Raw genomic sequence first — 25,752 nt, forward strand, 5'->3', positions numbered from 1 at the left:
AATCGAGAAACCACTAACGTGTGTGTATGTGTTTTGCTGTCACTGAATTAAGGTTACGTTAATAACCACATCTTTAACAGACGGGGTGTGGTTCGCCGAAGGGGGAGGGGAGGGGAGGGGAGGAGGGAGGGATCCATGCGATGCGCTTATTAGCACACGTGTGTAAGCGGCACTGTTTTCTGCTAATCCGCGTATGTCGTATGTGATGTATCCCCTCCCCTCCCCTCCCCTCCCCTCCCCTCCCCCCCCTCCGGCCCTCCACTTCACACCCCATCCGAACATACGTGCAGAGGCGATACGACGCTTGCACACGGTGTTTCTACTGTGGCACCCTCGCCTCCCCCCGACCACCACCACTATCTTCACCTTTTGTCTGCCGCTCCATCGCTGTTCAAGTGGCATCCACAGTGATTATGTCCTTCCACCACCAATCCAAGGCTACATGTGGTCCCAACACTTTTGTCTTCGCTCTTTCCAACCCCGTGCTTCTCCTCCGCTCACTCTCTCCAGCCCATTGGGGTGAGTGCATCCAATATTGGGGTGCTCAAGCAGTGAAGGAATCTCCTGTGCAAGGGACGTTCCCGTTCTTGTGCGCCTGTGGGGTGTGACACACCTGCACTGCGACGCTCTCGCGTGGTGCCTAAAGGCGCGTTCCTGCTTTTTCTCCTTTTTGTTTTTAGACCTCCATCTTTTTCGTACAGGTGTTGACGTGTCTGTCAGCGGGGCCCATCACGGACGTGCTTCGTTTTTTTGTGCTTCCGGCGCCGGGGGGGGGCACCCTCTTCAGATTAACGTTTTTTTTCTATCCGTGTTCTTCGAGAGCGGATGCCGTCCTCCAGCGAACTTCGCCGCGGCAGCGCATGGCTTTCACAGTGTATGCGCGATGTGAAACTCACAAAGGTGCAGCAAACAGTTCGGCCGTACTCACTCAGCTCGCCTACCGCTGAAGTATTGCCGGTTCGCACCTTTGTTGCTGCATCCCGTATTTTCCGTGGTGAGCACCTCGGTACTGTCAAGAACGACTGCGTCATGACTGGGGAGCGTGCTTCGCAGCTGCTGCAGCAAGCGTGTTGTGGACTCTCCTCACAAACAGACAGACCCGAGGCAACGCGCCTCCAACCACTCGCCATGCATCGCTTTGACGAGCTAGTGAATCAAATCTCTGCTCTTCCTTCGACAGCTTCGATGCCACCACACCTGCTGCTCTCTCGCGATGCTCTGCTCATAACTCTGGCTCTGTATCTCTCACGTAGTCCGCTGAACGCTAGTGCCCTGGGCGCCGAGAACCCACTGCGTGCGTGGGCTGATGCTCTCCCGCGCAGACCCCCGCCGATGGGGGTGCTGCTGCGCCGGAGTTTCCTCTCACACGACCCCGTGGAGCCGCTCCCTCGTCGACTGCGGCTTGGGCAGCAGACAAAAGTAGTCGTCCCTGGCGAGGATGTGGCGGCGACCTCGACGGAGCTTATGGTGCAAGCCGTGGAGCGAGGTGAGTTGGATCTCTCTGACCTGCACCGGCCTCAGATGGAGACAGCCCTCACGCCGACCGTGCTCACCAATTACTTTAAGGGTCGCATGTCGGCCTTGACGCAGCGGCAACGCGAGTCGCAGCGTGCCCGCGACGGATCAGCGGAGGCAGAGGAGGTAGCCTTGCGTCTCTTCATGACGTGGGAGAGGCAGCTGCAATCGTATTTCGTCGATGCTTTACTTCCAGTGCTACTGCTCCCGTCTTGCGCGTCCGGCTTGTCCAACTGGGAGGGGGTAAAAGACACAGCTGCGTGGTTAGGGGAAGAAAGCACGCTGCGTTGGGCACACTTCATGACTCGCTCACGTGCGGTCAACCTGAATTGGCGTCGTCCTGGCCCACCGAAGATGTCGATCATACCCTTTGTGGATATGCTGAACCACACGAGTGGGGCGTGTGCAAACGTTGTGTACCAGCAGTCAGATGACGGTGACGTCGTCATCACGGCCTCGCGCACTATTGAGGCAGGGGAGGAGCTGGTGATGCGGTACAATCACATAGGTCAGCGGGGGTGCTTGTTTGGCGACAAGTCCCGACCCTCAGTACCTACCACCGATCGCCAGCGTGGCCGAGTCTCTGGCAAGGCCGCTCTCGTAGCCGACGAAGTGCACCGCATTGAGAAGCGCCAGCACTGGGAGCTATACTCCCGCGACGAAGATGATGAGGCCGCGATGGGTATTGGATGCACTGCTGCATCCGTTAGCTTCGCGGCCATCCCCCGAAGCGGTGCCACCAACGCTGTGTCATCCACAACTGTCGGACACCGTGAGATGGAGCAGGAGGTGCAGTGGCTTTGGCGCTTTGGTTTTTTGCGCAGCGACGAAGAAAAGAACCGTGAGGCGGCATTGCTGTGGAGTAACGGTCTTCGTAATCGTATCGCTCATCTAACGGACGTCAGGCGCAAAGGGAGGCCTGGCGAATTCGTGGTGGGTGTCCCAGAGGGGCTCCAGCGTCTGCGTGAACAGCGTGCGCAACTCGAGCGAGATCGCTACAGCAATCACAAAGTGTTCCCTCCTCAGCATCTGTGAAGATGCAGGCCCGATACGGCATGCTCGTGTAAGTACACGCGCACGTCTGTAAGATGTCACGTGTGGATGTTGTAAGTGTTTATATTTGTTTTGGTCTTCACAAGAAAACACCGGGGTGGGACGCCGAGATCGCTCGGCCTTCCCCCCCCCCCCCCCCATCACCACCAAAAAAAAAACAGGCACTCCCCCTTTTGAGCACATGAAGCGGTGTGCTTTGACGTGATACCGCTTAATGCTTCGCCTTGGCTTGAATCGCATCATTTGGCGCTGGTGGTGGTGGACGCTACAAGTCGCCAAGTCGTCTTTTTGGCTGCGCGCCCTTCAACTAGCTGCCACCCAACTCGCTGGGGTCTTTCACTTATGCGAATGATTCCGTCTTCTCGCGAGCTGTCCCTCCCCTTCCCCAACACATAGCCCCTCCACCCCCCCCCTTTCTTTTTACTCCGGACCCTCCTTTCATATCTCTGATTAGCGTAGTTGCGCACAATAGTATTTTTGGTACTAGGTAGAGAGAGAGGGGGGGGCTGGGAGGGAGGGAGCAGAGAGGAGCTCACTTCGTGTCTGTTGCACGTGTAGTCCGCAAGTGCTGCCCATTGCAACTGCGATTGTCAAGGCTGCGCAACTCTGTCCGATTGCCGCAGTGAAGGAAAAGGTGGTACACCATCTCTCACCCCTCAACCATCTCTTCTGCCAGTGCTGCTGCTAACTTGCACGTACGTCTTCCCGTGTGCAGATGCGACCAAGACGTCTCGAGCGCCGCTTGCGCTTTGTCGACCGCTATTTGGTCCTTGCGGTTGTTGGCGTCGTGGCGTACATTGTCGTGATCAATCTGCTTTCCGGGGCCATTGCCGTCAACATAAGGAACCGTGTCAAGGCGGTGTCCACACCGGAGGCAAAGCGTGCGGCTGCAGGGGTCCGACGCGAGGCCTTCTGGCCATACCGCTGGCCGGTCGCTCCTATTGCAGAGCTGCACATGATAAAGGAAGCGATGATGTACGTTACTACATCGCTTACCAACGTGATGCCCTTTCTAACGCACTTACCCGAGGTGCAGCTCGCTGCGTGGGATCTTGTGTTGCTCACTGGTGTCGGCACCGACATGATCCGAAGCGCAAACGACCTGAAAAAAGAGACCGAAGAGGCTCTGGGCACCGCAACAGCCTTTGTGCAGACAGAAGCCCTCGCCGCGGTGCGGGAGGCGCTGAATAGTGCGGCGGTGGTGTGGTCTATCAAGGGAAAGTCCGCCGAGGCGGACGAGGTACGGAAGATGATGGAGGAGATGCCCACAAGACTGGCACCGGTAGGGACTCTAAATGCGTCTTCGTGGCGAGCCTTTAGTAGCGATGTGTGGAGGCGAGTCACGACCAGCTGGAATTCGTCCACCCCTGGCGGCATCACAGCGGTGCACGACGCCTTGCGAACGGCGAGCCGGTCGTACTGGCGGCTTGACGAACGGATTTCAGCGGTGCCACCGCTTCATCATTCGTACCTGCTCCCGTTGCGAGCTGGCACCTACGACGCAGTGGTTCCTTTCACTAGTCTCTTGCTGCATTTGTGGGTGCTCAGTGGTCAGCGAGAGGCAGACAAACAGCTGGTAGAGACCTACGATGCAGCTGTTGAGTCGATCGTCCAGGGTTTGTTCTACACACGCACCGTTGACGATGGGGCGCATGCGATGAACTTCACTTTTGTGGGCTCTCGTGCAGAGGCCTTGGTTCCAGTAGCCACGCCCCGCATGTGCGCGCTGGCCGGAGTCTTGGCGCAGGGGATCCGCTACGGTGCTCATCGCTACCCGGCGCGTTCACCCTCTGCACGATACAGCGAGGACGATGTCCTGCAGGCTGCTGAGGCTCTGGCGGCTTCCTGCATGCAATTGTACGCCGACCCAGCAGGCCACAAGCTGCGCAGTGCCGTGTACGTCACTGACTCTGGCCATGTGCCAGGATATACGCGCACCATGAAACCCGAAAAGGGCGCATCGCTGCGCTCCTCCTACTGCGACATTCCTGCTGTGCTCCTCGAGTCTTTCTATGAGCTCTACCAGACCACGCACGACTCCATGTACGGTCTTTGGTCTACGCTGGTGATGCGGCAAGACACGTCTGACCACTGTGGGTTGCGCCAGACGGACCTCACTTCTGCCACTCCCTGGCTGCGTCACATTCGTGAGCTGCGCAGCCTTTGGCTTCTGTTTCATCGCATGGAATGCCTGGTGCACCGCCACTCGCGAGGATCGCAACGTATATGCGAACTTGCCAAGACCACAATGGTTTCGCCCTTCACTGGGCACTTGGTACCCGTACCAAGCGTGCGAGCGACGTCGTAGCAACCGCAGGCCACGTGTGGATCAATCGAACCGCGAAGAGAGAGAAAAGGGGGTACTTGGGGCTTCGAGTGAAGAATACGTGCGCGGGTGAGTTTATTCCCTCCGGGAGAGTCTTCCATTTCTCTGCCATGTCGTTTCATGGAGGTAACCACCACTTACGATTTCCAGCGGACGTCGTACACATGAGCGATCCCTGGCTGGCACAAATATGGAAGTGGGTGAGCACCAATGCCCGCGGAAGTCCACTCTTTATACACATACACACACGCACACATGATCCCGGCGAGTGTGTGTGTGTGTGTGTGTGTGTGTGTGTGTGTGTGTCGTGGGTCAGAATCCATAACAAAAACAAAACAAATGAAAAACGAAGTGCTCTTCTACTTACCCTCAAACAGTGTTTTGGTAGTCGGCACCCTCGGCGCAGCCCTGCACGGCGTGACCGCCAGGGATTCGCGCCTACAACATCTGACGTGTATCTGCTGTTTTGTTGCACTGAATGCTATCTGCCGATCGGGCTGTCAACTCCCTTTTTCCCCAACTACATACCTCGATCATTCCCCCTTCTAATTTCTTTTGCGTGTATCCCCCGTGACTCTCTCTCCCTCCGGTGTGTGTGTGTGTGTATGCCGTCACATTTTTTCATTCGGGGGGGGGGCTGGGTGGGATGGGGCTCTCTGCCGCTGCGCAGGCCGTGGGATACATGACACACACCCTTACACGTTGGCATTTGCACGCGCGCGCGCGCACACACACACACATATATATATACATTTAGTTATATATATATATATATATATAGTTTAAAAAGGAACAAGGGGCAAATTCCAAAGGTAAGGAGAGAGGGTGAGGTGTCCCGCACCCCCAGATCCTGCCTCGGAGGTACTCTGTTATCATTCTCCTCCCGCTGCTCATGTTGCCGCTATACACATCACTCAGCACACGTCTGTCTAATTGCTTCTTTTTAGACGGGTTCTGATCCTGTTTGTGGGGCACGCGGGCTCACCAAATTACGTAGACACACATGCAGCACAAACGTGGTGTATCCATCATGGATTTTTTCAAGCGCACCAACTCACTGGAGTCGATTGGCGTGGTCTACATCGAGGCCGAACCGCACTCATACGAGGGGGTAGCGGTGCGTGGCGGGGTGAATGAGTCGTCGGAGCTGCTTATCCTCCCCGAGGTCCCGACTCCGCTGGTCAACTCGACACACATGAATGACATATTCTCAGAGACGAGCACCACAGCTGACAACCGGACGTACTCCTCCTCGCACCAGGTCAAGTCATCGGCGCTGCGCATGCATCATACGCGTGAGGTGTCCGGCGAATTCACCTTCACCGGACAGCCCCGCGCAGTGGTACGTTTCTGCTCCTGCATAACCGCCAACAACGTTCGCAACCGATTTCGCGCCCGTGCCGGTCGCGGCGATGCCGGGAAAGGCGACGAGGAGGCTGAGGCGGAGTTGCCGGTGCAGACGGGCCCGTTCTCGGCAGACATCCTGTGTGTCATACTTTTGTACGTTGACGCGACCACACACGCAGACGTTGTACACCTCGGCAGTGTGTGCCGCTTCTGGCGCTTCTACGTGAACTTGGCTCCGCATTGGACGTACTTTCGCTCCAAAGAGTGGAAGAAGTCGTCTAACTTGCCGCGTTATGTGCGTCGTATTGTATCAAAGACGAAGATAGTCACACGTGACGACTACATCCGAGAGCGTGTGAAGGTGGAGGACTACAAGAAGCGAGAGCGGTTCATCAACACGGCGAAGCACATCCGGTGGTGTGTTGCGACAGGCATCATGGTGGCGGTACTGCTCACGGCAAACTTTGTCGTAGCGTACTTTTTGGGGTTTCTCCGCACCGCACTTCGCACTGACTTACACCTGGGCATCACTACCTTCCTACTTGTCATCGTGATGACGCTTCTTGAGGTGACCCTTGTTGTCATCCCGCTCGCTGGCAACTCCTCCTCGCGCATCAACAAGCACAGCACAATGCGCATTCTGTCATGGTGTATCTTGATGCTTGTGTGTAGCACGATTCTGGGCACTATCTCAGCTCTTGCTTTCGCCCGCGTGCGGGCCTACGGACGCGTGCTGGATGGACCGACCATCAACCTCACCATGTCAGCACAGTGCGACGCTTACTCAAGCAAGAACTTGCCGAGCTTTGTACTGGTGCCGGCAGCACTGACCGACCTACGGTGGCGCCCAATCACCCTCGATGAAAGCAATGAAAAGTTTATTCCATACTGTTTGAGGAGGGGCGTCCACACCGACGACAATACGTCTATGTGCTTTGTCCTGATGTACTTCGACGCGAATTACTCCTCGGCGGTCTTCCAGAACGAGTCGGCCCTCTTGGCGGGCAAAGACGTTGGCACGCGCTACGTCAACTCCTTCGATCCCTTCTCTGACGACCTTCAGAGCACGGGATTGTGGTGTAACACCTCAGCCCATCCGAAAATGGTGGCTCTGTCCCAGATCGCGTACTCAGGGGTGAAGAAGCGGCGAGATGAACTCTACTCAACCACCGCAGACTGGCTCGACCCGTTGAGGCGGCCGGCAACCGTCTCCAGCATTAGTCTCCGCTGCAGCTCCGATATCAATCGTGCAACTACAGAAAACCCACCCAAATCCACTGATATGTGGTATGGCAGCACACTGGCATGGAAGCAGAACCACATACCACTGGTGACCACGTACCTAGAAGTGCGAAGCGCCTTCCAGCTTTTACACAACCACTACCTCCACTACGCTTTCCTGTGCCACATCATCGCCGGTGTTTTGTGGTTCATGATGTTGCTTACCCAGATGATCTTCCTGTCAGCAGCAAACGGGGTGTTAGGTGTGGCTACGGCAGCGTCATTGGTGTGCCTTAACCCCCTCTCGATGATCATCTCAGGGGCCCTCTGTGTGGAAGTGAGTGACCTTTACTTTATGTGTGATGCTGCTTCCGGCGGTGCTCTTATTGGAGGAGGCATCGGGCTTTCATTTCTGCTCTTAGCCATCTACGTGACTGCAAGGGATTAGAGGCAGACCTCGCGGGCAGCGTTCGCCCCCCCCCCCCTGCACCCCTCCCACCCCGCCCACCAACACACACACACACACACACACACACGTGCTAGTCACTGTCAGCCGGAGGCGGGGCTGTGTTCCTCTTCGAGAGGCACTCGCACATAATTCCCCCTTTCTGTCCCACAGTGAGCGTATCCGTGTGCCAGCCGACAAGTGTAATGCGTGTTTGTATTCACCGATCTTTAGCTGATGAAAGGAGGAAGGAGGGGGGGGGTGAGTGTCCACTACCCCCGTTTTTCTCCCTGCAGGCCAGACAGCCTGTTATCCTCGCCCCTCCCCTCTCCCCCCCCCCCTGTCGATGCCAATTCACTTCTGGTGGTGACAAGCTCCAGTGCCTTTGATGTCGAGAGGTCAGATCACTGTACGGCTACGAGTGTTATGAGTGTGGAGGATCCTGGGTAGCGCTGTGTCGCAGTGACACGATCGTATCGCGCTCAGTCCCGACCGCCTGCCTCGGGAGGGAAAGGGGATGGGGAAGGCGCTAAGCCGCACCGAGGGATACAGCAGGAGGTGACTGGCATGGATGGGGTGTGGCTGTGAGAGGACGACCTGCGAAGACTGGGTGGGGGAGAGGGGGGGCGGTAGGTTCTGGGCCAGAGGCTGTGCCCAGAGGGCTGAGTCTGCCATCGCTGCGACCCACGCGTACTGCTGCACCTGCGCACCCCGTGGATGGTCCTGGGAGATGGCTGGGGTCAAGTGTGGCGTTGAGCTCACATGCCTCCTTCCCTCCTCCTTCCCTCCCCCCCCCCCCCTATCTGGCAGGACGGGGGGGGAGGGGAGGAGGAGAAAAAAAGATGTGCGCCTCGCAGGGCCTGGCCCATCGCTGCTTGCCCTTTTTCCCCGTTTGTGTTGCCAAGGTACTGGAGCGATGCTGCTCATCTTCGTTGTGCTTTGTTCCGTGTTTTTCTGCGATTCACGCACTTTATGTGAAAACAAAAGAGCAAAACGAGAAGACTGCTAAGGGGGGAGGGGTGCAGTCGGTGAAAGGGCTTGTGCTGGCATATTGAATAGCTACCATGCTGCACACACTCCTTTGACTCCCCTCGCTCTTTCCGGTCGAGACTTATTGGTGTGTGGAGGACATATTGCGTCATCAAGCTTCGTTTAGACACTGGGGGTCTGATGACATACCGCTAATCTGTTCACCCGTGTTTGCCAGTCACCCCCTCACGTACTCGCATGCCCCCCCCCCCCCCGTCACCCACGCACACACACACACACACACACACCTTCCTCCAATCTCTTCATGATGGCCTGCGTCTATGTTGCCTAGTTGGTTTGCACCTTCCTTCTCTCTCACCCTTTTAACCGCGCGCCCCTCCGGCCCCCTCCGCTGTACTGAGACGCGGGCCTCTGCACATCATGAATACCCTCAGCTTTTGAAGTATCTCACGCTCTTTCGCAACGGAAGGTGCAAGTGGCGTTGAGCATGTTTAACCCATCGCAGGTGGATGAGCTCTTTGCCAGCACAACTCGGGTTCTGCAGCGCTCTCAGGTGCTGCTCAATGAGCGGCGCAATACTTCTCAAAGCCAGGAAGGTTTGCCACCTGTGTTCTGCGGAGCTTCGTCGTCCGCCGTCTCCAACTCTGTTAGTTCCAGCGCAGGTGGACTGTACGTGGGCATGAGCAGCAGCTTTGCCGACACAGTGCGCTCCCTGCAGTCTCTCGGGGGGTTTCGATCTTACGTAGAGGCCACGATCGACATGATGAGTAAAATACGCCAGGAAGGCACCGCACCGTCGCCGGCGATGCAGCAGCGTCGCGCAAAAGGCCAGGATTTCGCATTGTTGCAGAGTGTGACGCGCGGACTGCGAGGGATCACAACAGCAGCGTGGCAAACGTCAGAGGCAACAGCTGCACTGTGGACGTCTTCCAAAGAGACTCTTGCTTTCGCCGAGGAAGCGGCAGGTGTCGAAGACGCGACTGCGGCAGCCGGCGCAGCGTTGTCCGGAGCCCCAGGCGAGCACAGTGGCACTACACGGTGCAGCGGTGCGCAGCTCACTTCCATGCTTATGTTCAGCGCCTTCTGTGTTGATATTGTATTTGCCGTGCCGCGTGCCGTTTCCGCCGCTGCGGCAGATGTGGCGTGTGGGTCTCACTCATCCAGCGACGGTGTCATGCCACAATCGCTGGTGTCCGAGTGGATGAGGGACGGCAACGTAAGGCTCAGCTCGCTTCTGCGCGACGCTGCTGCTCTCTTAGTGCCCACAGTGAGGACGCGCCTGTTCGCACGCCTCTCCGACGTGCTTTTTCAGCCCCCTTCCGCGCTTCACCGCTCGCCCAAGGGGTCCTCCGGCCTCCGCCTCGGATGTGCGCTGTTGAGTGGCGGGGAACTCCTCTTCCCAGCCCTGAATTACTATCTTTTGGAACACTACCCCTCCTCGCTCGCCTCGCGGTGGTTTCTGCAGCCTCTGCAAGCGACTGCCGAGCAGCTCCGCGCGGACTACTACGGCGATGCCGACCAGTTCAAAAGGCAGTGCCGCTGGCTTCTTCGGCTTGTTATGACGCTCTTGTACGCCTGCCAGTCCACCCCTCTGCTTACCTCCTCGCCCCTGCAGTCCGCGCTGGACCGTCGACTGCGTGCAGCGCAGCGACTGTACGATGCGTGGCTTATCCCCCTGGAAAAGGCCTTCGGGAACGGCAAGGCGCGGCAGGGTATGTCGACCTCGTTCAATAAAGCCCTTGTGCAGCCCCATGGCCAGGTGGTGACGCAACTGCTACGGACCTTCTCACCTGCCTCAGCCGTCAGCGGCGCTAGCAAGGCGCTGCAGGAGTCACGTGAGTGGTCAGGTGTCTTGCACTCCGCGCAGTACCGCCTTCTTCTTATCCTCGAAAAGATGGCCCACTCGGAGGTGGCGCAGGCAAGCGGCACGAGTAGCACATCTGCACGGCAGCGTACATACGAGGCCATGTTGCGCCAAAACGGTGGGAAGGTGAGCGTATCTCTTCTGCAGACCCTCGCAGAGGATAAACAACTCGTGTTGGACGAAACACCCTCGCGCTCGCCGGATGGGCACCGTCTCTACAAGCTGCACGACGGCCTGCTTGGGGAGAACAATGGCAAAGCGGTTTTCGTGTACGTGGATGATGGTGCGCTCTTCACGAAGGTTGGCAGAGCTCGCGCCTTTCAACGTGTCAAGAGCGTCGAGGATATTTTTAGGCCCCTGCAGTAGCACCTGTGTGTGTACGTGTCTGTCGGGCATGGAGGTGGTGATGGTGGTGGATTGGTGTATGGGGGTCTCTGCGATGTGACTGCTCAGCAGTATGAGAGAAGGGACACGCGGCGCCACGGCAAAAAGGTGTGACTCAGCACACATTTTTCTATTTTGGCAGTCCATCTCGGGCAAGAACCCGATCGGAAGACCAGCCAAGGCTGGGGTGGGGGGTGGTGAGGGGGGGCACTCCTGTTGAGCCGAGAACAGTAGTCTGCATCCTCTGCTGCCTCTGCCAGAGTGGATCCGCTTTTCGCCAAGCGCAGTTCACGTCTTCTCTCATTTCACATTTTTTCTCTCCCCTTTGCCCGGATTTCGTCGCGTTCGTGCATCTCTCTCTCTTGTGCAAATGCCCGCGCCTCCCTTTCCGTGGGGGAAGAGAGAATTGGGGAGGTGGGGGGTCACGTTAGCGGCCTATCGTTGACAGGAAGGGGGTGCCTTGGTGCTGTGTTTGTTGTCTGCTCATTATTTTCTCTCTCCCCGATGTTGTCTTTTTCATCCATCTCCCTCGAGACACCGATGCGCATCCATAATGGCAGTGTGTCCTCTGCATTGTTATCTGTTTGCGTACATGCTCGTGGATGGCAACGCTGTCGATCTACAAACACCTCAGAGCCCCCCCCCTCCCCTCCCATCGGTGCCTTTTTCGGTTTTTATTCGCCGATGCTGCTGCCAATGAGTTTACTGCGTGTATATAATAATAAGGGATACACATACAGCAGTCAAGTGAGTGATGTCCAGTGGATGTTGATATGATGGCTCCATCTTCACCCTATAAAGGAGGAGGGAAGAAAAGGCGAAGATTTCTGGTTGAGCGTTTCTTGTCCACTCTACCCTTATGAGTGTGTACGCACCTGTTGTTTTTGAGGGGAAAGGAAGGAAGTGCAGCTCCGTCAGCTCTTCTTCTCGTCGATTGGGGCCTCTCGCGATGACCTCCTCCGCTTGGTCGAGACGCCTGTCTGTGGAGCGCACGGTGAAAAGCTGTTCCCCCTCGAAAAAGTGGTTTTGCCGTGAATGGTGCGTGTTTGGCTTCGTGTGTGTGTGTGTGTGTAGCAAACTTGCACGTTCGCAGCCATCCGTTGAGCCCACGGCAGACAAGGAGACTGTGGAAAGAAAAGGGGAGAGGCGTACATTGAATCTCCTTTCCACTCTCTTGGACTAAGTGTGATCCCCCCCTCCCTCCCCCCCCCCTCCCTGCTTCTTCTCTCCACTCCTCTGCTTACCATGACTAACCAGCACTCGCGTGATTTCTGCACATCTGCTCCAGCGCACACCTCGGGCACTCGCCCCACTGCACCCTCGCAGAGAGGCACATACTCATTAGAAGATAGACCGTATAGTTGGACTTCGCGTGAGGGGTTGGTGATGAAGGATCTCTTTTTTTTTTAGCCATACCTGTTCCATTTTACATCACTCGCTTTCTTTTTGTCTCGTGATCTGCGTGTCGAGCATCTCCGCCACAAACACAATGGCTACTTCTTTGCCTCCCTAAAGACCGCTTATAGTCGTTGCTTAATTTGTCATTGCCGCTGCCCCACGCAGACACGCGCTTCCCAGAACTCGTCTGGCACATACAGTACAACCCGTCTGTGTGTGTCTGTGTGTGTGTGTGTGTGGAGGGGAGGGGAGGGAAGGGTATTCCACCACTCTTGTAAACGTGGCGCCAAAGCCCCCCCAAACGAAGGGAGACAGACATCTGGCTCGCTCGTTGAGAAGAGGAAAAGGAGGTAGGCTGTGTTCAGCGCACATTTTTTTGGTGCACTGCTACGCATCTTCACATCGCGCATCGACCTCCGCTTCCCTCTTGCTTCTCGATACGTGCCCGTGTGGGATTCGCTCTGCCGCTGCACAAGCGCTTACGCTATGGTGTCCTTGACGGGTCTGAATACTTATCCCGGTCATCGACCGGCCACTGTGATGCGCACGCGTGAGGTGGACGTTCCTCTGAACAGGAGCGATGCCCCAGCAAACCCCCTGCTCACCACGCCCTCCCGCCACCTGCATGACGCAGGCAAGCCATCTGTGGTGCCGATTCCCTTAACGGATGTCGTTGGTGCTGAAGCAACTGCCGATGTCGCTACTCTTTTGCGACACACGCTTGTCCGCGAGCTGATTCGAGAGAATGAAGGCATGCTGATGGAGTTGGCGGGGCTGCGAGAGACGCAAAGCTCCTGGTGTACAATGCAGCTGCGCCTCGTAGCACTAGAGGAGAGTGCCACTCGTGGAACACTCACCGCGACAGAGTCGATGGCGCGTGCCATGTGCGCTACCCGCGCGCACGCTTCCCTCGCAGCGCATGTGCAGCATTTGGAACAGCAGCTAAGCGATGAGGCGGAGAAGACGGAAGAACTGCGGGGGTTTGCCGAGTTGGCGCAAGCACAGCTGGCTACTAGTCCACGACCTCATACGCATGGCGCGACACCCGAGAAAAAAAATTACACGTCGCCACCTACCAAGGTACAACAAGGTGGCTATACGACTGACATCGAGGATGACAGTCGGCGCACCAGCCTAGAAGAGATTACGAACGTTTGCCGGTCAGTAAAGCGGTTGCGCAGTGTTGACAGCCACGATGGCGGTGGCAGTCCAATAGATCGATCACGACGCAGAAGTAGCGGTCAGCGAAGCCCCGGCGCCCTCACCAAAATGCGCAAAACAATTCACTGAAGAACGTTCGTGGCACGGACTGAGGGCAGGAGAGAGGAGGGAATGTGGGGGGAGGCCCAGCCGCGGCTTCGCATGGGACACACTGCTTCGTGCCCTCATTGCAACTGCCGTCGATTTATCTCCCAGTCTCCACCCACGCCGAAAGAGACTTTTGCACTTTGATGTATTGAGTGAACCAGGGAGGGCTGGGGGTCGGGGTGGAGTTTTCTTTTCCTCTCTCACCCTCTTGCGTGTGTCTGTGTGGTCACCTTCTGCTTTCGATTGTATGCTTGTTATGTTCTGGTGCTATGCTTCGAGGGTGGTCATTCATCCCCCCCCCCGCCGCTCACTGCCGATGTCTGTCGCGAATGGCACTTCTTGACTTTCGAAGCGAGTTTTGTCGCAAAGTGGATCGCACGCACAGAATGAGGTGATGAATGGATGCGGTGCTGCGTCTTGACAGTGGTCTCACGTTCTTCCTTGATGATGGCAGGTCTACGGCCAAATAGAGCGAGGGTGGTCCACCTACGCCTCCCACCCTTACACGCCGCACTGTGCTTCATGTGACAAGATCACTTCTCTGTGAACTTCACCGTTACGTGCGTGCTTTTGTGTCCTGTCTTCGTTACTGTGAATGGGGTAGAGGATTAACTGGGCTGAGTGGCATCTCGTTTGGACCACGCCTCCCCCCCCCCTGCAGGCGCTTGCAAAGCCGCAACGAAACGAAGCGCTCCTACATCTCCATTCGTAGTCTGGGGGGGGGGGAGGGGGATTCTCCACCTTTGTTGACCTCGCTTTCACTATCTGTGTGCATGCGCGCCTGTTTGTTGGCGTGATCCATGTACTTGCCTCTACGTATCGCCGTTTATCCTCCTACGCACTTCTCTTCTGCTTTTTTTTTCAACACCCTCATTTCCTCCCCCCTCCCTCCACACACGCATGCGCGCCTATTCACGTGCCTGTGTCTACTTGTAGTCCGCATCGTGTTTACACACCGCGCAGCAGAACGTGGCACCCTGTTGTTTCCTTCCTAATAATCCACTGGAGACGTTGCAGATTTGTTTCTCGCTAGGGGGTGCATCCCGTTGCTCCTCCCCCGTCCCCCGTAAACACTCGTAAGGCGTCGCTCCACTGCACAGCAGTCATGCAGGCTCCCAAGACAGACGGGTCGTCGAGCAGCCGAGGGGCTTTCCCTATTGCTTCTGAGTCGCCGTCCGAGACACCGTTCGTGACGGATCCGGCGGAGGTAGCAGCCCTGGACATTCCTATACAGTACGTTCGACGTATTGAAGATGCTCAGCGTGTCTATGGGAACCACTACATGGAGCACCGTATGTACACGAATGCATGGAATCACGCGGCCATGACGGTGGGCTTCCAGTGCTGCTGGCTGGCGGTCAGTGCATGGATCGTTAGCCGTGGTCTGAACTACTCGGACCCCATGAACTCCGTTTTGGCGCGGTGGGTGCAGCACTCACGTGTGCGTCGTCTCACCACACCCATCTCCTGTCTGGGGCTTTTTATATTCTCTGCAACGTGCACGCAGCTGCCGTGCGACGTTCGGATGCTTCGCGAGGCGTCTGCAGGCATTGAGAAACAGACAGCTCTCATGGGGATGGCGATGGATCAGCGCAATTTGGCATATCGAGAGGGTAAGGTCGCCAAGCAGCAGTTGGAGGCAATGGAGTCCGAAGCCTTCGCCAAGAGCATGAAGGCGTAGTAGGGGAGGGAGTGTACATGTGGAAGGGGGGAATCGCCTGGCTGCGTTTTCCCCGACCCCGTCACTTCCCAGCAACCCCGCCCACTCGACTTTCCCTCATCCCCTCTCATGATGATGATGTGGCTGTTTTGGCTGCGATCGATTACCCCGGTCGTGCTTTCCTTCGGTCTGCCTCCTGCACTCGAATGGAGGTAGATCAAGGGACTATGACAACAAGCAGCGATGGGCCAGGCCCTGCGAGGCGCACATCTTCTTTTCTCCTCCTCCCCTCCCCCCCCGTCCTGCCAGATAGGGGGGAAGGAGGAGGGAAGGAGGGAAGGAGGAGGCATATGAGCTCAACGCCACACTTGACCCCAGCCATCTCCCAGGACCATCCACGGGGTGCGCAGGTGCAGCAGTACGCGTGGGTCGCAGCGATGGCAGACTCAGCCCTCTGGGCACAGCCTCTGGCCCAGATCCTACCGCCCCCCCTCTCCCCCACCCAGCCTTCGCAGGTCGTCCTCTCACAGCCACACCCCATCCATGCCAGTCACCTCCTGCTGTATCCCTCGGTGCGGCTTAGCGCCCTCCCCCCTCCCCATCCCCTTTCCCTCCCGAGGCAGGCGGTCGGGACTGAGCGCGATACGATCGTGTCACTGCGACACAGCGCTACCCAGGATCCTCCACACTCTTAACACTCGTAGCCGTACAGTGATCTGACCTCTTGACATCAAAGGCACTGGAGCTTGTCACCACCAGAAGTGAATTGGCATCGACAGGGGGGGGAGAGGGGAGGGGCGAGGGTAACAGGCTGTCTGGCCTGCAGGGAGAAAAACGGGGGTAGTGGACACTCACCCCCCCCCACCTCCATGTGGATTCTCCACACGCGGGGAGGCGTGTGCCTCCTTCCTCCTTTCATCCCCCCCCCCCTCCCCGCTTTGTCTCTCATGATAAGAGCGGCCTCACGCGCTGATTCACAAACGAGAGCGCGTCACGGTACGCCGAGACAACGAAAAAAGAATTTCTCGGGAAGGGCACCCAGTCACACAAAAAAGAGAAGTTGATCATAACAGGAATCATGATTATCCAACGCTGGTCTCTTTACACCCTTTGTTCACAGCCTTTTTGTCGAGCCTTTCACCTCACCCACAGACACGAGAACAACGCCGCCGCGCCCCCTCTGGCGCTGCTGCACAGGGTTTAGGGTGGCTGTAGACGAAACACGGTATTGCGAATGAACACCCATCTGTGAAGCTGATGTTCACCACCAAAATGAGTGTATAACAGCGACACGATACCGTTGCCAGATTCCTCCACCGATCTCCACGCGCATGACTCCATTCACATACCTTACCTTCACCCCCCCCCCTCCCTCCCAACAAACACCTCTCATCATTCTTCTTTGGTTCTTTCTGATCCTTGCAACTCCTCTCAGCACGATATCCGCCAAAGCCCAAACGCTCGCACACTTTTTCCCCTCATCCTTCACCCACTCGAACTACAATGGCCTCTCCTCGCAGTGCTCCCCGCAAGGCTGCCGCCGCGCACAAGTCGCACCGCAAGCCGAAGCGCTCGTGGAACGTGTACGTGAGCCGCTCACTGAAGGCGATCAACAGCCAGATGTCGTTGTCGAGCCGCACGATGAAAATCATGAACTCGTACGTGAACGACGTGTTCGAGCGCATTGCTACGGAGGCTGCCTTGATTGTTCGCACGAACAAGAAGCGGACGCTGGGCGCACGCGAGGTGCAGACGGCGGTGCGTCTTGTGCTGCCAGCGGAGCTCGCGAAGCACGCCATGGCTGAGGGCACAAAGGCTGTGTCGAACTCGACCCGTTGAGTTGATCCGGTTGTGTGTCTGCATCTCGTGTGAGAGGAAGTGCAGGGTGGGAGGCGGGCGGTAAAGCGTCCGCCTCTCTCCCCCTTCTCTTCACAAACGAGTGCTTTTCCATCATAGAGAACACTTTTTTTTTGCTGTTTTTCTCCATCTTCTGTTGTGTGCATGTGCACGTGTATCTCGGGTGGGGTGGGAGGGCGGCTAGTATTTGGCCGTGTTGAAAGCGGTGGCGTAAGAGGGCAGGTATGGGTGCGTCAATGCGGCGGAACGCCCAAAAGGGCTCTCCTCCTCCTTCTCTCTTCCCCACGTCCTGTTCATATCACCGTATGCTTGCCCCGCCCTACTCCCTATTTCCCTCCCCTCTTCCACACATCCCCTCAGCCCATTATTGGCAGGTTTGCCCGAGTCTTCCCTATGAAGCGCGAGCGCCGCACATTTTGTTTTTCGATTCGATTTCTTTTTTTTTCCCCGTCATGCGGAACTCTCCTACCATTTTCCCCACCATCTCGTTCAGACAAACAGCGCGAAAGAATGGGTCCACGCCTACCACCGTCTCCCGCAGGCTTGGCAGTTGCAACATCAGGGGCTCCCAGGAAATGTTTCTGCCCTCTGCCCCCCCTGCCCCCCCCTGCCCCCCCCTGCCCTCTGCCCCCTGCCCCCTGCCCCCTGCCCCCCCCGTGTATTGGTTCATACTGCAGCAAGACGAGACGGGGGAAGCAAATTCGTTTGGGGACCTGCCTCGTTGTACCCAACGGTTAGCGGCCTGTTGACATCAGATAGCAACACGCCACCATCGCCGCCGCTCGCATGCGAACGTGCGCGTCTTTAACAGAGTTTATGTTGGCGTTCTCCGTCTCTCTCTCTCTCCCACTCGCATTGTATTTCCTCCTCCTCCTTTTTTGGTTGCCTCGTCAGTCCTCGGCCTCTCCCCATCGTCTCCATAGGCTGCCCCCTCTGTGTGTGTGTGTGTGTGTGTGTGTGCGCACGCGCCTAGTCCCTTGTATTATTGATCTCTTTCTCTTTTCACATACTCTGCACGTTTGACTGGGGATTTCTGACTATCAGCGATTTGGTAAACGCTGCAGCGCTCTTTTCATCTATCCATCCCCCCTTTTATTTTCACTGGATCGTTTCACAGTGACACTCAAAACCCATTTTGCTGCTCCCTCTTTCCCTTCCGACCGTCTCTGTACTCTCGGAGCTAACATACACGCTTGACAAATACACACACACACACACACACACACACACACACATATATATATATATATATATTTGCGCCGATTGAGATTTGCGTTGCATCTTTCTTTCCTTCAGCCTGTCTCAGGAGGATAGACGTCACACAACTCCTCCCATTGTCCGTTTTTGGCTTTCCTTTTTTTCCGTGTGTGTACGCCGTCCCATCTTCCCCTTCCCTCCTGTTACACGCACACACACACACACACACACACATCCAACACACCACCGCCTTCCCATTTTGACGCACAGGAAGAAATCGAATAGAGACGAACATTCTACCTCTGAAGGACTCTACAAAACTTCTTCAATATGGCACCCAACACTGTATTGAGGTCTGTCCTGGTAGCGGTGGTAGTTGTGCTTCTGTTTGCTGCCCTCTTGGTCCCCACAGCAGCGGCAGTAGTGGCCTCAACCCCTGCGTCGTCGTCAGCGCAGCGACGTCAGAACTTCTACTCCTTCGCTGCCTATGCAGAGCGAGTCGGAGCTGCCCTCGAGCTCCTCGTTCGCGGATACGACAGCAATGATGAGGATGAGATCAGAAGTGTCGCAAACGAATTCGTGGAGGATAGCCTCTTCAACCCTTCTGCGGGGCAAATCCCGATTCAGGGTGCCGATCCCACGTCGCCGCTGGCGTACATGACGCAGTACCTGCAGCATTCACAAAGCGTAGTGCGATCTGCTATTCGGTCGGTGACGGGTTGTGCGAGAGCCCTCCGCACACTTACATATGTCGTGATCGGTGCCCCTCTTGACAACGAAACAGATACACTCCTGGCTCAGGTGAAGGCAGACTCAAGTCATAGTGCAGAGATGGGGGGTTTCATGTCGCCGCATCTCGCGCCGCTGAAGAACGAGCTCATGAGTCATGCAGCTATACACTCCATAGCAACAAACACGTCGTATATAACGGCCTCACAGCCGCCGCAGACATCCGACAACGTGCGCCACCGCCAAGCTGAGACGCTGGCGTCTCGGGCTGCAGCGCTGACCCCTGTGTCTTGCTCATTGGGCCTCAACGCCTACTCCTCCGATGTCATCATCGCATGCAGTGGAACTCCCCAACAGTACACCACAGCTGAATACATGGCACTTTCTGCGGCTCAACAGAAGCAGTGCAGCGGGACTATCACCGGTGACCCGAAAACGTCTCAGACATGTGTGTGCCCGCGAGACTTCTTCCTATTGCAAACCAGGGGTGGATACACCTGCCAAAGTCGGCCGCTGGACGTCGAGGTCAGTCTCGAGAACAAGTATCCCTGCGTCAGCGAGGATGATGTGGCGTTAGGTTTGCCGGGGACTGTGGAAGGGGAGTACTGCATCCAGACTACACGCAACAGCACGTTGGAGTTTTCAGTCACTTGGAAATACGCATTTCTCTCCAACGACGCCATCATGGCCGCGACAGTGCAGGACATGCTGACGACACCCCCCGAGGTGCCGCCTAACGCCAACACATTACGCTGGGTTGTAATGGTGGACTCTGTACTTTTCATGGGTACATACAGTGAACTAGGGATTAACGAAGAGTTGTTCCAATTTATTGTGGCCGGCTATGCAGGTTCAGGTCAGCGGCCGCCTTCACCTGGAGACGCTGGATTTTACCTCTCGATGAACACGCCCTTATGGGACTCCTCCGCCTTCAGTGCTGTGTTCTGCTTCGCCTCGCCGCGCAAAACCCAGAATCAAATGAAGGAGGTGAAACTGGATTCATTGGATTTGTTGAGAGAGTATCTGGGCAATGCAAACGGCATCTCCTCGCACTCGTTGACCCTCGATCTCTCCGCCGTCCCTGACGACTTTCTGGAGGGCAACCAAATGTACGTGGAGACAGGTATCAAAACGAACCTGTTCATCTATCCCCACCGCGTCGCCCGCATACATATCTCCTTCACCGACCTCCCCGAGCCACCCGCCAACTCGCACAGGTACCATAGACAATTTAACCCGCTCTACATTCTGCTGATCGCGGCTATCGGCGTCGTCAGCGTCGGCACGGCGTCGGCCGTGCTCTGGTACTATTGTATGCAGCAGGACGACTATGATGACCGCCTCGTTTCGGATGCACAGCAAAAGAAGAAACAGCGGCAGGGTTCTGGTACCAACTGATCTCTCTAGCGACCAGAGGGACATGCCACGGAAATGGTTGGGGGAAGTGGGAGGGGGAGGGAGGGGGGGGGGCGCAGAACAGAGAAGTAGCAACACCCCCCCCCACCCCCTCCCCCTCCCCCTCCCTCTCTCCAAAAAAAAAAAAGTGACATCGGTGATACAGTGCATAGCCAGTCTGCCGGTGAACTGATTAGAGTCGATTGATGAACAGACTTGGTTTTTGCAAAATGCGATCCCTCTCTCTTTCTCTGCTCCACTCCCCCGTGCTTGTGCTTCTTCCGTCGCTTCTCTGTAGAGTCATTTTCTCCAACAGATTCACTCATCACCGTTTCTCTGCAGGAACCTCTTGATGTGGGCACTCGTAAGCGTGGTAGGGTACACTGCGTGCATTCGGCCACGCGGTTGGTGTGCCGCTTTCTTTCTTTCATCTCCATCTGCTTCGTATACACTGCACTACGCCTTGGACTATTATCAGCTCCTCTGCACATTGTATGTGGGCTCACTCGAACTGCTCGGGTGTGTATAACCGCATTTTGCTGTCATGCGCGTACGTGCTCAAAACTCCTCTTTTCCCACCTTTTTTTTCCACGTGTCAAGCACTCATGTTGCCGTTGTCCCTGCTAGTCTGCGTCCAAAAACGATACAACCGACAGCTCCCCCCCCCCTTGTTCTCTTTTTTTTTTGCTCCCAGCGGTTTGTTCCCTGTGAAAGCCAAAGCACGTGTGTGTGTGTATATATATATATGTACACTCGTTGAGGTCTGCCGGGATGAAAGGAGGAAGGAGGCACACGCCTCCCCGCGTGTGGAGAATCCACATGGAGGTAGGGGGGGTGAGTGTCCACTACCCCCGTTTTTCTCCCTGCAGGCCAGACAGCCTGTTATCCTCGCCCCTCCCCTCTCCCCCCCCCCCCCTGTCGATGCCAATTCACTTCTGGTGGTGACAAGCTCCAGTGCCTTTGATGCCGAGAGGTCAGATCACTGTACGGCTACGAGTGTTAAGAGTGTGGAGGATCCTGGGTAGCGCTGTGTCGCAGTGACACGATCGTATCGCGCTCAGTCCCGACCGCCTGCCTCGGGAGGGAAAGGGGATGGGGAAGGCGCTAAGCCGCACCGAGGGATACAGCAGGAGGTGACTGGCAATGGATGGGGTGTGGCTGTGAGAGGACGACCTGCGAAGGCTGGGTGGGGGAGAGGGGGGGCGGTAGGTTCTGGGCCAGAGGCTGTGCCCAGAGGGCTGAGTCTGCCATCGCTGCGACCCACGCGTCCTGCTGCACCTGCGCACCCCGTGGATGGTCCTGGGAGATGGCTAGGGTCAAGTGTGGCGTTGAGCTCACATGCCTCCTTCCCTCCTCCTTCCCCCCCCCCCTATCTGGCAGAGTGAATTGTTACAGAGCAGAGATATTTGCAATGACAAATGTGGTTGCCACACAAGAAGTAATCGTCTCACCACAGACTTCGTGGGTGAAGGCGGCATCATTACACATTTGATGGGTTGCATATCAACTCGGATCGTTCCCACTTCTTCTCTCGGTGTCGGCCCCATGATCAGCTTCCGTGCGAGTATCGTGTGGCGGGTCTGGGTGTGTGCACCTTCGGCCCTCTTCTTCTTCACGCACCCGTTTCCTTCCCTTCCTGTTTCTCATAGACTCGCAGGTTCGTGCAGTGACGCCTCACTCTCTCGTTGCTCATATCCCTAGCCCCCTCCGGCATTTTTAACTCTCTTGCACTCCCCCCTCCTTTACCCCATCCAGCCTTCTCCTTTCCTGCTACCAACCTCGCCTACGCCGCTGTTTCGTTGTTTCGATACTCACCACCACTATCAGCTGCAGCTATTTTGTTGTTACTACCAGCACTACCACCACCTCCGCGCTTTCCTTCAAAAAAGGAAACACACACACACACACACACACACATAAACAAACATATATATTCATAAATATATGTTTACATGTATACCCCTTGCCTCTTTTCTTACCCCGCTTGACTCTCTCGCATCGCATCCCAACACTGGCTGCAGTGCGTGTGTTTCCCTGCGCTTCCCGATATAAACTGTATATATTTGTATTCATCGGGGGATCTCCATCCGTTTTTTTTTTTTTAGATTTCGCCTTTGCCGGTGCGGCTCATTTTATTCGGTTGGGCTCTCTAACGCGGGCGTCGTGTCACCCTTTCGATTCCCAAACACTATCAACGCTGCTTTCACTCGTGCTCTGTGGCTTGTGCTTCAGTATTCCCCCCCCCCTACCCGCCTCCGATCTCGTCGTGTTTTTCTCTACTTCCTACAACTGGCAAGCGCCCACGTATCCTGTGTGACGCACGTGATCATCACCTCACAAAGAGCAAGCAAGTCATAAACATGCATCGCACAGCGATCGTTGAGCCCACATACCCCTCGCGTGACGTGCAGGATGCGGCGAATCACCGTGCTGTCGCTACCATCTCGGAGCTCGCAGAAAATGGTCTGTCCATCGCTGACAACATCGTCGCCTACGCGGAGGGACGCCTACCGCCGCTAGTGGTTAATGGGAACAACATTGTCGTAGCCGTCAGGAAGCTGTGGGAAGAATATCGCCACGAGCGCCCTGCCGGCTGGGGTGAGACGCGTTTCTTGGAGGAATGCGAGCAGCACGTGACCCCCGGGGAGATCGCGCAGATTTGCGGGCGCCCAGTGCTGGACACTAATAGTGTTAGTACCTCTCTGCACAACCTAACCGACAGAAGTTTGCCTCGGGGTCGATTTCTCCTGATGAAGAGCAATTTGAATATCATCAATCCACACGTCCCCTCGGACACCGTCGTCGACATCCCCGAAGCGCTGGCGGCGTTGCATGACATCCACCATGTTGACGCAACTCAGGAGATCAAAGATGAGTTGAAGGAAATGGACGTTCAGCGGTCCAAGTACGCGACGCAGGTTCAGGAGTCCCAAGCCGTCTACGACGCCGCCATCCAACATGGTGATGTGGTTGAGCTCGAACGAGCCCATCGTCACCTTATCGCGGCCCGCTACGAGTACCTCGTCTGTTACGCAAAGCGCCTCCATGTCCTCACATCTTCGGAGGATAACGACGACACGGGGCGGTTTTCGGAGCGCCTGCAGAAACTGCGCGACGACGCCGAGGACGCAGTGCGGGTCTTCAAAAAAGAAAAGGAGGCCGTCAAATCTGCTGTGGAAAAGGACATCAAAAGATGCGAGGAGGCGCGTGCACGCGAGGCCGCCACTCACCAGGCAGCTCAGGCTGCCTGTCAGAAGCGGAAGGCGGAGATGGAGACGTCGCTTGGCGGTTTTGTAGATCGTAAAAATCAGCTAGTGAACGAGTTGCTACAGAAAGCGGCGGAGCTGCGGCAGGTGATGGAGGACCAGCGAGCCATCACGCAGGATGTGGTGGAGGTAGTCAGGGCAGAGAAGGAACGCCAGACGGCGCACGAGGAGTTCGTCGCTATCGGGAACCAGCATATGCAACGGCTGCAGTGGTGCCTCGATTATTGCAATGGGTGCGAACCCGTGACGAAGGAGATGGAAGAGTACGTGAGGGACATGGTGGAGCAGCTGCCCGAGGATACGTACGAGAAGGCCCTCAACGAAATCGTCGACCACGAGGCGGACGAGTTCCTCAAGGTGTATCGTGCGTTTGTGTTTGTGTGCGGAGAGCTCACTGTGAAGAAGACGCACCGCCTCGACACGCTGGAGCGCCAGGCCCGTCTTGCGCAGTATAACCGGGACAGCTCTATGGACAGTCTTGACCCCAACTACAAGCACTACCGCGAGGAGTTGGCGGATGTACTGGCGCAGCTGAAGGCGGTGGAAGGGGTGATCAACGCTCTGCACGCCACGCAGGACGCCGGCGAGCAGGTGTTCGAGTCCGTCGAGGATCTAGTGCTGACCTCGTGCAAGCGCAGCGAGAAGCCGTTTGTGCACCCGCTCCAGGAGTTTGGCCACGAGTCCGTCGCGTCCCGCACCCGCTTTGTGGATCGCTCAATGAAGTACGTCGAGGGCGAGGAGCAGGAGATCTTCAACAAAAGGGCGCGTATCGCGGAGGCAAAGGCTCTTGTGGAGCAGGAGCAGGATGCGCTTGATCGTGGTGTTCATGCTGCCGCCATCACCGCCTCTGCCACGACTTCGCGAAAGACAGCGGACAGCGCCGTTGCTGCACCGGCGCAGATCGACGCGTAAGTGCCGCGCTTTACCTGACAAATCGATGTACACGAAATTTGTGACGCAGGTCGTTACACGCTCCCTCTATTATATATTTATCTCTTAGAAGGTTTTGCTTTTCTTCTTCACCCCCTTTCCTCCCCCCCCCCCCCCGCCCCTCGCTAAGCGCATCGATTCACTTGTCATTTGGCTCACACACGCCTCCCCCGTGCACTCTCCGGAGTACTTGTTTGTATGCACTCCACTCCACTCCCCCCCCCCTTTTCTTTCCCCGGGTGATGTGGTGTATCTGAGGCACCTCACCTGAAGCTGAGGTATCTGCGAGATGAGAAGCCACAGGAGAAACCTTTGGCCGCATGATATCAACAACAAAAACGAATACATGTTGGTGGAGTTGTGGCTGTGGCATACGTTCTCTGTGTCTGTGTGTATAATGTATATGTATACTGTTTGTTCTGTGTTGACAACTGGTATGTTAGATGTTGATGATGACGTCGTCCCTCCCTCCCTCCCCGCTTGTTCCTATAGAGGCCTCTCCAACCCTGCTCTTAAACTTCGACTGCTTTGTGAAGTGTAAGGAGAGGGAAGACAGGGGGGGGGGTGCGCGCCCACATGTACAGTGACGGGGATAGCGATGACGCAAATACGGCGTCCGTGTCGTCATTTTTATGTTATACATATTTGTTTTCTATGTAAAGCATCACTTCACTGCGACTGGTGTGAGAGGAGGGGGGGAGGAGGGGTTGTGCATAAGGACCAGGAAAGGCATATGTATGTATATATGGGGGGAGGGGGGAAACACGATTTTATGTGTTGATCTACCCGGGAGCACGCCCAGCTGTCGATCCTTGTGGAGGGAGACCCCTCACACACACACACACACAGTACCCGTTTTACGGCAAC

General features: G+C 56.4%; 9 protein-coding genes across 9 annotated transcripts; all 9 read left to right on the forward strand.

Annotated features, from left to right (window-relative positions):
- Positions 1-825: 825 nt before the first annotated feature.
- JKF63_06906 (uncharacterized protein) lies at positions 826-2,550 on the forward strand (the record flags this gene model as incomplete). Its single annotated transcript, XM_067902853.1, has 1 exon — positions 826-2,550. One exon carries the CDS (start codon positions 826-828, stop codon positions 2,548-2,550), a length of 1,725 nt encoding a protein of 574 aa, XP_067759212.1.
- Positions 2,551-3,283: 733 nt separating this feature from the next.
- JKF63_06907 (uncharacterized protein) lies at positions 3,284-4,876 on the forward strand (the record flags this gene model as incomplete). The annotated part of the gene is made up of 1 exon (XM_067902854.1): positions 3,284-4,876. The coding sequence occupies one exon, from the start codon at positions 3,284-3,286 to the stop codon at positions 4,874-4,876; it is 1,593 nt and encodes a 530-aa protein (XP_067759213.1).
- Positions 4,877-5,924: 1,048 nt separating this feature from the next.
- Positions 5,925-7,910, forward strand: JKF63_06908 (uncharacterized protein; the record flags this gene model as incomplete). Its single annotated transcript, XM_067902855.1, has 1 exon — positions 5,925-7,910. The coding sequence occupies one exon, from the start codon at positions 5,925-5,927 to the stop codon at positions 7,908-7,910; it is 1,986 nt and encodes a 661-aa protein (XP_067759214.1).
- Positions 7,911-9,384: 1,474 nt separating this feature from the next.
- Positions 9,385-11,127, forward strand: JKF63_06909 (uncharacterized protein; the record flags this gene model as incomplete). The annotated part of the gene is made up of 1 exon (XM_067902856.1): positions 9,385-11,127. The coding sequence occupies one exon, from the start codon at positions 9,385-9,387 to the stop codon at positions 11,125-11,127; it is 1,743 nt and encodes a 580-aa protein (XP_067759215.1).
- Positions 11,128-13,029: 1,902 nt separating this feature from the next.
- Positions 13,030-13,833, forward strand: JKF63_06910 (uncharacterized protein; the record flags this gene model as incomplete). The annotated part of the gene is made up of 1 exon (XM_067902857.1): positions 13,030-13,833. One exon carries the CDS (start codon positions 13,030-13,032, stop codon positions 13,831-13,833), a length of 804 nt encoding a protein of 267 aa, XP_067759216.1.
- Positions 13,834-14,956: 1,123 nt separating this feature from the next.
- Positions 14,957-15,532, forward strand: JKF63_06911 (uncharacterized protein; the record flags this gene model as incomplete). Its single annotated transcript, XM_067902858.1, has 1 exon — positions 14,957-15,532. One exon carries the CDS (start codon positions 14,957-14,959, stop codon positions 15,530-15,532), a length of 576 nt encoding a protein of 191 aa, XP_067759217.1.
- A 1,482-nt stretch (positions 15,533-17,014) lies between these two features.
- JKF63_06912 (uncharacterized protein) lies at positions 17,015-17,350 on the forward strand (the record flags this gene model as incomplete). Its single annotated transcript, XM_067902859.1, has 1 exon — positions 17,015-17,350. One exon carries the CDS (start codon positions 17,015-17,017, stop codon positions 17,348-17,350), a length of 336 nt encoding a protein of 111 aa, XP_067759218.1.
- A 1,545-nt stretch (positions 17,351-18,895) lies between these two features.
- JKF63_06913 (uncharacterized protein) lies at positions 18,896-20,692 on the forward strand (the record flags this gene model as incomplete). Its single annotated transcript, XM_067902860.1, has 1 exon — positions 18,896-20,692. The coding sequence occupies one exon, from the start codon at positions 18,896-18,898 to the stop codon at positions 20,690-20,692; it is 1,797 nt and encodes a 598-aa protein (XP_067759219.1).
- Positions 20,693-23,049: 2,357 nt separating this feature from the next.
- On the forward strand, positions 23,050-24,867 carry JKF63_06914 (uncharacterized protein; the record flags this gene model as incomplete). The annotated part of the gene is made up of 1 exon (XM_067902861.1): positions 23,050-24,867. The coding sequence occupies one exon, from the start codon at positions 23,050-23,052 to the stop codon at positions 24,865-24,867; it is 1,818 nt and encodes a 605-aa protein (XP_067759220.1).
- Between the last annotated feature and the right edge of the window lie 885 nt (positions 24,868-25,752).

This window comes from Porcisia hertigi, chromosome 9, assembly GCF_017918235.1.
Source record: "Porcisia hertigi strain C119 chromosome 9, whole genome shotgun sequence".
NCBI classification, from domain to species: domain Eukaryota; phylum Euglenozoa; class Kinetoplastea; order Trypanosomatida; family Trypanosomatidae; genus Porcisia; species Porcisia hertigi.